The following is a 10,642-nucleotide window of genomic DNA, read 5'->3' on the forward strand; positions in this document are numbered from 1 at the left end:
TGGGTTTCCGGGGCGGGACAGGTTGTTGCCGGAAGCGAGACCTTGGCCTGGAAGAGGAGCTGCGATAGCAGTGCGGCTCCGGAAGCTGTTGTGGGTGCTTAGTACGCTGGCTCCTAACGCGGTACTGGGATGGAGAGCGCAGCTGTATCTGCAGCCCCAGACGCCACCTTGGATCCGCCTCTGGAACAGCTTCGGCACTTAGCCGGGGAGCTGCGGCAGCTGCTTCCTGGAGTGCGGGGTGAGCTGACGTAGTGGGGACGGGCGACCGCAGGGGCGGACTTGGGTGGGAAGGGGCCAGGCCTTGGCGGCCGCGGCGCCGGGTCCGGGCGGAGGAGGTGGGGCCGGGAGGTCTTTCTGCTTACCTGTGCTCTTTCGTTTGTCGCCGCCCGGCCCACACCCCGCACCCACTAGTCGGCGAAGCCCAGGAAACCACCAAGGAGTTTGATCGGGAGGCCTTTTGGAGAAGATTCAGTGAGTGCTTCTCCTATTGGTGACTGCTGTCTCTCATCTCTTCCCTACTCCTTTCCTTCCTGCTCCCCGCCCCCCCGTACCTCCCCCCGCCCCGTACCTCCCCCCCCACCCCCAGCCTCTCTGCGGGGATACTCTTCCTTACCTATCCTTGGTACCTTCGAGGTTGAAATATAAAACACTGGTTTTTGGAGGTGTTTTTGAGACGTCTCAGTGGGCATGGGTGGAGAGGGAACGCATTATCTTCAAAGTCCGTGCAGCCGTTGCAGCCTTGTCCATTTGGCACTAACATATTGGCTCTTGCCACCTGCTCTGTCACCCCCCGCCCCCCCACCAGATGAGGCAGCTGTGACAGTGTCAAGGGAAGCCACGACTCTGACCGTAGCCTTCTCTCGACTTCCACTGCCATCTCCACAGGTGGGCTTCACTTTTCTAGAATTCTTGTGCTGCTCAGTATTCCTTAGGAAACCTCTCATTTTCTTTCCACCTTTTACACTCAAATCTGGGGATTTAATTTCCTCATCTGTCGAGTAAGATGAAGGTTCTCACACCACAGGATTGTTCTGAAAATCAAATTGTCAGATGCAGTAGTTGTCATGGGGTAGATGGCTCTTCTAAATATTGGTTCATTCTGAGGTTCATCCTGGTTACTTCCTTTCTGACATTTTTAAAAGTACTTTCTATTTGCTAAGTGTTTTCACATACATGATCCCTTTCTGACAGATGAACAGACAGGCTCAGAGGCTCAGTTTAAGCTAGATAAGTAGTGGAGCTAGGACTTAAATTAGGTTCCATCTGATACCTTTTCTATTATACTACATAATACTCTTTTGTACTGAATTATTTTTATACTTAATTTTAATAATGTAGACAGTATAAGGTTCAAAAGGTATCAAAGTTAAATGTGCTAAAAAGTTTATATCTCCTGTCTCTGGTTCCTTTTGTATTATTCCATATATATCCTATGCATATTCACACTTAAGTGCATATGGCTTCTTTTTACACAAGTAATAAGTGTTTCTGTTGAGAAATCAGCTGGTAACCTTATGGGAGTTCTCTTGTATGTTATTTGTCACTTTTCCCTTGTTGCTTTTAATATTTTATCTTTGTCTTTTATTTTGGTCAGTTTGATTACTCTGTACATGCTCAGGACAGTGGTTTTTTCATAGATGAAAAATTAGAATATAGCTTTATATGAATTATATATATTTGAATCACAATTGCTTTCTTAGGATCTCAGCACATTAATTCTGCCAAAGAATGGGTTTTTTTTTTTTTTTTTTTAATTCCAGTCCTTACAACGTGGTATTTTTACAAAAATTATATGTTTGGATGTTGAAACAATGTCAAATTGGCATAAAAGTTTCTAAGTACTCTCAATCTTTGTACCTATCCATCTCAGACTGGTAACAGATCATTTATGGACTGGCACCAATCTGTAGATCACATTTTGCGTAGCACTGGCTTGAAATTTAGCAGAGCAGTGAGGACAAGGAAGATAAGAAAAAGCCAGTGACTACCTAGAAGGAAAATAGTCAACATTGAGCATTGTAGAGTACATGCTGATTTCATTTAGGTATACTGAGATTCTGTTAGAGACAGACAGAGGCAGAGAGATAGACAACTGGTTAATGGTCTAAGATAGCGCTGACAACTTTTCCGTAAAGGGACAAATAGTAAACATTTTAGGCTTTGCAGTCCAGCTACTCCACTCTGCCTCTGTAGTGCGAATACTATTATAGACAATATGTAAATGCATGAGTGTGGCTGTGTCCCAGAAACATTTTATTTGCAAAAACTGGCAGTGAGCCTGATTTCGCCCTTGAGCTCTAGTTTGCCAACTCCTGGTCTAAGATATGGTGAATATCTCAAAGCTGATCACAGATATCTTGGGATATAGAGTATCAGGGATGTTTTTCCTACAGTTTTTTCTTGTCTTACTGAGTTTCTGCTCAGTATCTGGTATCCAGCTAACTCCTCCCTGGTATGTGATGAGAACAGCACAGGGCCTGATACATAATAGGACTTCAGAAAATGTTTGATGATGCTGTACAGGTGTCTGCTCTTTTCCCCTGTAGATGGCTTGACCACATTGATCTAATCTATTTCTTTTTTTCTTTCTGAAATTGGCTTGTCATCTCATAGGAAACCCAGAGGTTCTGTGAACAAGTGCATGCTGCCATCAAGGCAATTATTGGGGTGTACTATTTGTTTCCCAAGGATCAGGGTAAGCCACTCCATACACATACGTGTTCAGTTTATGGGGTAGATCTTTACTAATGTGACAGCTTATGTCCTGAGAATTTTACCTTTTCCTCGATTTGATCATGTAATATAACTTTCTCCCATTAAGTGCAGTCAAAGGTAGTTATATAAGTGATCTCCATAAGTAAGCCTTTGTGCTAAAGTTCAGATACTGTGTTCTCATGTCCCCTGCCTTACCCACTCTTAACATTTTTAATTCTCACTGGCTTATCCATCTCTAATGGATTATAATCACCACAGATACTACTTGGTTATCAGTGCCATCCCCAGGCTCCTCCTCCTCATCACATGCTGTTTCTGAGCTCCCTTATAGGTTACCAAGTGGCCTCCAGCTCTGCCTGTATCTTCGTGTCTTGATTATTATCAGGTTACAATTATAAATGAATACCTGTCTCATGGAGCTTCAGGGTTACTCATGTGGTTTAAACTTGAAGTGTTTTATCCACAAATGTCAAGAAATCACTATTTTAAAAAATATTTATTATTTTATTTATTTGGCTGTGCCAGGTCTCAGTTGCGGCAGGCGTGCTCTTCAGTCTTTGTTACGGCATGCAGGGTCTTTAGTTGCAGCACGTGAACTCTTAAGTCGTGGCATGTAGGATCTAGTTACCTGACCAGAGACTGAACCCTGGCCCCTGCATTGGCAGCGTAGAGTCTTAGCCACTGGACCACCAGGAAAGTCCCAAGAAACTACTTTTTAATGAATGAATACAAGCCGTCATGGAACAATTTTGTTCCAGATCTCTTTTGGAAAATACCACTAAGGAATGGTGGGAGGAGCAAGCAAATGACATGGGGATACACATAAGACCTGGGTTTTGTGTTGGCACTCTGGTTAAAGCATGTGGGTGCACATTACCTCAAATTCTGTAGGGCTTAGATTCTTGGGAAGACTTTCCAGACTTCTGGAAAGATGGACAGGCTGCTTAGTCTTTGGGTCTGGCTATAGGCATCACCCTGCGAAAGCTGGTGCGGAGCGCCACTCTGGACATCGTGGATGACATGGCTCAGCTTGTGGAAGCACTTTACATCAATCCAGCTCAGAGGTAGGGATGCCACAGCTGGAGTTATTGGGTAATGGGGTTCTTTGCTTCTGGGAGGGGGGAAAAAGTCATTTTAACAGCAAAGTTACTGATAACTGAGATTAATGACCCAGCAGGAAGGACCTTTGAAGGAAACAGGAACCCAGGTTATTGATATATCCTTATTGATTTCTTTCAGCAGCCCTGAGAACCTGATTTCCTACAACAGTGTCTGGGATGCTTGCCAACATGTACCTCAGATCCCAAAAGGTGGGTGAGAGTGGAAAGTAGATGTTGACTCTGCTGGCCAAAGCTGACAGACCTCACATCTAGCTGCCAGTTTTGTAGTAGTATGTATTTTTACTTACGTAAAGAACTTAGTGAAATAGGTCTAGTTTATCACCAACATGAAAATATAGGTATTAATTCTTTTTGCCAGTCTTTTTAGTTCACGTAATTTCTAAACTCAAACACCCTTTGGCTGTGGCTCTGTCTCCTGTTGAACAGATGTGGTTTTCTCTTCTGGTCCTGCCCCAGGGGCAGTATTCTGGGGACTCTGAAGCGGTTATGGGGTAGAGCCTGCTAGGCCAAGAGCAGTGGTCATCCAGGGGTACCATGCTGAGAAACATCATGTGACTATTGTATTTCTTCCTATGGTGAATGACAGAAAGCTTTTTAGCCCCCTGTCTGGGCACCCAGAGGATGTATATGAGAAGAATTTTACATTCAACTGCTGCCCTTGTTCACTGTCCTTGGCACTCCCTTCAGATGAGAACACTGTTGCTTTTTGCAGACTCCAGAATTGTTGGGATTCTCCACTAACTGTAGTGCTTCTCATTCTTCACTCATAGATAACAAAGCTGCAGCCCTTTCAGTGCTGACAAAGAGTGTGGATCTTGTGAAGGATGCACATGAGGAGATGGAGCAGGTGAGAGGACCTCTTTCTTTGATGGTCATTGGAAGGCCACTCTGTGTCTAGTAGATGAGGATTGGTTTTAAAGAGAGAAGATGTGTCAAGCGTGGACCACGTGGGTCCCCCCTCACTCCCATCCTCCATCTCCCATCTCCCCCCGCCCCATGTGGGGGTTTAATTTGTACCATTCCTCTCTGTTCCATTGCTGTACTAGGAGAGTTAGAACAGCATGTGTGAGGTGATTCAGCTCTGTAGCCATTTAGGGAAATAGCTGGCTGAAGTTTGGGGACAACTCAGATATGATGCTAAAAGTATTAATACTTTTTTTTTTTTTTCCTGGCATTCACATATATCCTGTTGTATCTTAGGCTGTGGAAGAATGTGACCCTTATTGTGGCCTCTTGAATGACATTGAGGAGGACAGCTCTGATAACCATGTTGATGAGGATATATTGGGATGTCCAAACAATCGGGACTCATATTGGTCAGAGGAAGACCAGGAGCTCATAATCCCATGCCTTGCCCTGGCAAGAGCATCTAAAGCCTGCCTGAAGAAAATCCGGTTGTCAGTGGCAGAGAACGGGAAGAAGGATCAGGTGGCCCAGCTGGATGACATTGTGGACATTTCTGATGAGATCAGCCCTAGGTAAGCGTGACCTCCACTCAAAACATGCCAGCAGCAGCATTCTGATCTCAACTTGTGCTGTCACCTGAAGGTTTTTCCCCATCTTTTTGTTTTGAAAGTTTTCACACCTGCCGGAAGGGTTAAAAAGTATTATAGTGAGTACCTGTGCTTCCGTCTAGGTTCACCTGTTGTTCACTTTTTTTTTCTGTATTGGTTTATTTCTCTGTAATTAGATGTGCCTTTTTAAAAACTGAAATAGATGTGCTCTTTTTATCCCTGAACCATTCGTGAGTAAGTTGCAGACATCAGTGATGTTTTTCTCTGAATATTTCAGCATGTATTTCCTAAGAACAGTTTTACTCTTAGTATTACATTGAAGAAATTTACATTGAATATGTGTTTGTGTCTTGCAACCCTGTGGACAGTAGCCTGCCAGGTTCCTCTGTCCATGGAATTCTCCAGGCAAGAATACTGGAGTGGTTTGCCATTCCCTGATGATAAAGATTATACTGAATATAATAATAGTATCTAATATTCAGATTTCCCAAATTGTGTCTAAAACGTCTTCTATAGCTTTTTTGTTTGTTTGTTTTTTTAATTCAGGATTCTGTCAAGGGGTCATACTGCATTTGGTTGTCTTCTCTTTGGTATCTTGCAACTAAAACAGTCCCTGTCCTTTTTTAGCTTTTTTTGTCATTGACATTAAAAATTTTTTTTAATTTTCTTGACATTTTTAAAGAATCCAAGTCAGTTGCGTTGTAAAATATCCAGCAATCTGGATTCATGTGGTTGTTTTCTCGTAATTATATTCAGGTTAAACGTTTTTAGCAAGAATATCACTAAGTTGAGCGTTTCATGCTTTTCATTGCATCATACGGGAGAGGCACATGGTATTAGTCTGTCCTGTTTTTGGTGGTACAGCACTAACTTGATTGCTTGATTAAAAGTGGTACCTACTTTAATGGCATTCAGGGATGAACCCTGGCAATAGCAGTTATTAAACTTATGGTTTCAGATCCAAACATTTTCAAATGAATTAATAATGTCCCATCCTACTGGTCAAGGGAGTTCCCCCCACCCTCAGCTTCTTAGTAAAACAGGGTATGTATGTGTTCCATAAATACCAGTTGAATTGGTTATTTCTTGGTTGCCCAGTTTAAGGAACTGATGCATTTCTGGGAATTATTTCCTCACTCGTTGCATCCTTAGTTGTGTCCTGGAGACCACCTAGTTGAGCTTTGTTCCTTCTTGGTTAATGGTTATTTTTTCTTTCTCCCTTTAGTGTGGATGATTTGGCTCTGAGCATTTACCCACCTGTGTGCCCTTTGACTGTGCAAATCAATGTAAGTACTGGCTTTGAGGGAATAGCTGCAGACCTGATTGGTAGAATTTCAGTAATCACTGGTATTTCCTTAAACTGTGGGTAATATGTTTATCTGTTACACTTGGATGTAAGTATGGTAGTAAAGTCACCATGTGTTTGTGCTTGATAAATATTTATTGAATTTGAATTCTGACAGCAATGAGCTCTGATAGTATTGTCTCTTCCATAACCACTCGGGTAATTGTTAAGAAAAACCCAAAGACCTTAGAGGGGCTTCCTTGGTGGTGCTAGCGGTAAAGAATGCACCTGCCTGTGTGGGAGACTTGAGACATAGTCTGATCCCTGGGTCAGGAAGATCCTTTGGAGGTGGGCATGGCAACCCACACCAATATTGTTGCTTGGAGAATCCCATGGATGGAGAAGCCTGGTGGGCCACAGTCTGTAGGGTCGCAAAGAGTCAGACACAGCTGAAGTGACTTAGCATGCACGCACCCAAAGACCTTAGAAAACCATGCCTTGAGAGAAAGTCTTAATTAGTACAGTGCTTTGGGAGTCTTTCAACGTGAAATTACAAGTTTCTAATTTCCAGTATAGGCCAAAATAGATGAATACTCTATTAGAGTATTCTCAGCAAAGAGTTGGACACAACTGAGTGACTGAACTGAACTGAACTGAATAGAGAATTCTATAATACAAAATATTAGAATATATTTAATATCTATTCTAATTCTATATCTATTCTCTATTCTAATATCGATATATTATGTGATCTAACCATAAGTGGTCATGAAGGGTTAAGCTGTTTATAAAAATCTGATTTTATTGTTTTCTTTGAAGTCCTAGGTCCTGTGCTAGAGTTCTGTTCTCTTGTTTTTTATAAACTTTAAGTTATTATGTCTCATTTTATTGGAAAGAGAAGTACAATTGCCGATAGCTTATATTTTACCATCAGATGTATCAATCCTAATAATATTTGGTAAATTAGATTGTGGAAATTATTAATAGAGTCATCAAATGTATCTTCACAATGTGGAAACACCTTGGAGTAGAATTAGGATCTTTTTGGACATTAACTTTTTTTTCACATTCACTTTTAAAAAATTGACTTCTGAAGAAATAGACATCCTTAGTAATACGCCATGTCAGTTACCTAAAAGCAGTTTTAAGGAATGAATGGTATATTGGTAGGATACATACATCCTCATGTTATCTTGTTATTGGCATTCTTAAAATATTAAGTTTTTAAAAAAAACCCAGTTGTTTCTGCTGTGTATATCCTAAACTATCAGCAGTTAGGACAAATTTAGGTTATATTTTTCCTTTTTTTGTTTTCTTTAAAAAAAATTTAAATATAAAAAAGCTTATAAAGATGCTATGGCAGCAGTATTAATAAGATTTTGCTAAATAGAAAAGAGTCCATGATCCTGCCACCTAATCAACATTTTTGTTTTTGATTGTTTCCTCCAAGGTTTTTTTTTTAATGACTTGGTATTACTTGAGTATTAAAATACTGTAATATTTTAACTTTGCTCCTTCCTTTTTTCTCACTTTCACTTTTAAAAAAATGACTTCTTGTCCCAGCTCTGCTGATAGTTCAGGATATGTATAGCAGAAACAACTGTTTTTTTTTTTTTTTTTAAACTTACGAATTTTAAGAATACCAGTGACAAAATAACGTGAGGATGTATGAATGCAACCAATGTACCATGCATTCCTTAAAATTGTTTCTAGGGTAACTGACATGATGAATTGCTAAAGATGTTTATTAAGTCAGTTTTTAAAAAGCGAATGTGAAAAAAAAGTGGGGGAAGAGAGCTAAAGTATTAAATATTTTAATATTCAAGTAAAATATTTTAGCTCTTCTCCCCCCTCCCCTTTTTTCCTCCTTTCCGTTTTTTTCCTCCTTTCCTTTTTTTCCCCCTAAATATTTGTTTTATTTGTTTGGCTGTGCTGAGTTTTAGCTGCACCCCGAAGTATCTTCCGTCTTTGTTGTGGCATGCAGGATCTTTTAGTTGTGGCCTGTGGGGTCTACTTCCTGACCAGGGATTGAACCCAGGCCCCCTGCACTGGGAGCTCAGAGTCCCAGCCGCTGGACCTCCAGGGAAGTCTCCTCTCCTTCCCTTTTTGTGGTAAGGCTCAGGGTGAGTAACTTCTCTTGTTTCTTTTTTTTTCTAGTCTGCAAAACTTGCATCTGTTTTAAAGAAGGCACTCGAAATAACAAAGTGAGTATGAAGACTTATCCCCAAATAGCTTTTTGAGAATAAGCCTGTACAGCCATTCTCAACTCCCAAACCCCCATTTCAAAGAGTAGAAAGTGATTGTAGTGTTTTTTTTCAGCTTTGTTTATGGAGCAGCTGAGTTGCTGCAGAGAAACTTGCCGTCTTTTACTGTAGTTTTCCCTGTGCTCCCTTTTGAGGATAGGTCTTTTCCTTGACAGTATAATAAATTTAACTTCTCTTTTTCCCATTGCATTTGCAGAGCAAGTCATGTGACCCCACAGCCAGAAGATAGTTGGATTCCTTTACTTATTAATGCTGTTGATCATTGCATGAACAGAATCAAAGAACTCACTCAGAATGAAGTTGAATCATGAATTTTCAGGCTCCTTTGAACTGTCTTCTCTTTCTTACTGTCACAGCCGAGCTCTGATGTCTGCTTTTAGAATGGAGCTAGGATGCTTTCTGGATTGGAAGGGAGTTCCTATCTATACTTACTAAGAGACACAATTACCAAAGTTTGGTGATTAGGCCAAACTGGCAATTATTTATAAACCATATGAGTATGATATATTTTTCTGTGCTAGATACAAAAGACAATTACATGAGTTTTTGTTATTGAGTTGCCTCTCAGAGATCCCTGGGGAAGCTGCCTTATTCCCTATTCAATAAAATGTGTCATTGTCAAAGATATACTTTAGCATGTTACTGAATATAATTATTCTTACCAGCAAGTTCTTTTGAATGTTATTCCAGTTTGTTCCATTACTGTATTGGTATTGAAGGGCTTCCCCAATGGCTCAGTGGTAAAGAATCTGCCTGCAATGCAGGAGACGAGGTTCACTCCCTGGGTTGGGAAGATCTACTGGAGAAGGAAATGGCAACCCACTCCAGTATTCTTGCCTGAAAAATTCCATGGACAGAGGAGCCTCACAACTGAGCACACAGAAGAGAGTTCTGTTGGTACTGAGCTTGTGAAAATTATTAAGTGTGTTAGTTGCTCAGTCACGTCTGACTCTGCGACCCCATAGACTGTAGTCTGCCAGGCTCCTCTGTCTTAGTGATTTTCTAGGCAAGAGTACTAGAGTGCTTTGCCATTTCCTTTTCCAGGGGATCTTCCCAACCCAGAGATCAAACCTGAGTCTCTTATATCTCCTGCATTGGCAGGCAGTTTCTTTACTGCTAGTGCCACCTGGGAAGCTGGAAAATTAATAAAGTGAAACCTTATTTAAAATGGAATCGAGAGGCCAGAAGGAGGAGCTCTCACACAGTGTTACTCTAGGTAAATAACAGGAAGGATTGTCAATTATAGATAGGAATGGTGTACATTTTATCTCCTACAGGAAATTGACCCTAGCTACTAAGCTAATGAGAACCCCTCATCACCCTGAACTCTCGCTTTCCTCCATGAAATTTTGTTCAAAACAACTGCTCCCAACTTCCTCCCTTTCCCTCTGTTTGTGGGACTTAGCTGTGGCTTTTACTATAGCTGGCTTGACACTAATTGCAGTTGTTTGTTGTTCCCAAATAAATCCCTTTTGCTGGTAAAATAACTGGCTGTTTCATTTTTTAGGTCAACAAGCTCCGTTGTTAGGTTTGTTCACCGTATTGAACAGACTTATTTTCCTTATACATATTTATATTGTTTTCTGTTTTGTATTGCCTGTCCCCAAATGTAAGTACAAAATTTTTATAAATCAAAAAAACTTGAATGTATAAGATTATAGAGTTTATATAATATTAAGGGCCTCTTCAGTTAATCCTGCAAAACCATCACCAGTTAATTATATTTTTACATCAGTCTGGAAG

At 40.8% G+C, this 10,642-nt stretch overlaps 1 protein-coding gene across 2 annotated transcripts; it reads left to right on the top strand.

Moving 5' to 3' along the window:
- The first annotated feature begins 11 nt into the window (after window positions 1-11).
- On the top strand, window positions 12-10,386 carry CCNDBP1 (cyclin D1 binding protein 1). 2 transcript variants are annotated; one of them, XM_019968623.2, is made up of 11 exons: window positions 12-238; window positions 412-471; window positions 806-885; window positions 2,614-2,695; window positions 3,683-3,779; window positions 3,958-4,025; window positions 4,607-4,683; window positions 5,037-5,314; window positions 6,576-6,636; window positions 8,793-8,839; window positions 9,096-10,386. In XM_019968623.2, exons 1-11 carry the CDS (start codon window positions 130-132, stop codon window positions 9,208-9,210), a joined length of 1,074 nt encoding a protein of 357 aa, XP_019824182.2. In that variant the 5' UTR covers window positions 12-129; the 3' UTR covers window positions 9,211-10,386. The 2 variants fall into 2 exon arrangements, with proteins under 2 accessions (XP_019824182.2, XP_019824181.2); XM_019968622.2 differs by having other exon boundaries at window positions 13-238; window positions 3,955-4,025.
- The last annotated feature ends 256 nt before the right edge of the window (window positions 10,387-10,642 follow it).

Source organism: Bos indicus, chromosome 10 (assembly GCF_029378745.1).
Source record: "Bos indicus isolate NIAB-ARS_2022 breed Sahiwal x Tharparkar chromosome 10, NIAB-ARS_B.indTharparkar_mat_pri_1.0, whole genome shotgun sequence".
Lineage (NCBI taxonomy): Eukaryota > Metazoa > Chordata > Mammalia > Artiodactyla > Bovidae > Bos > Bos indicus.

Bases quoted from the DNA above. Each gene is read 5' to 3' on its own strand.
- CCNDBP1 (XM_019968622.2), top strand. From the start codon at position 130: ATGGAGAGCGCAGCTGTATCTGCAGCCCCAGACGCCACCTTGGATCCG. The intron at 886-2,613 runs GTGGGCTTCACT...GTCATCTCATAG, and splicing joins TTCCACTGCCATCTCCACAG to GAAACCCAGAGGTTCTGTGA. The intron at 4,026-4,606 runs GTGGGTGAGAGT...CTTCACTCATAG, and splicing joins TGTACCTCAGATCCCAAAAG to ATAACAAAGCTGCAGCCCTT.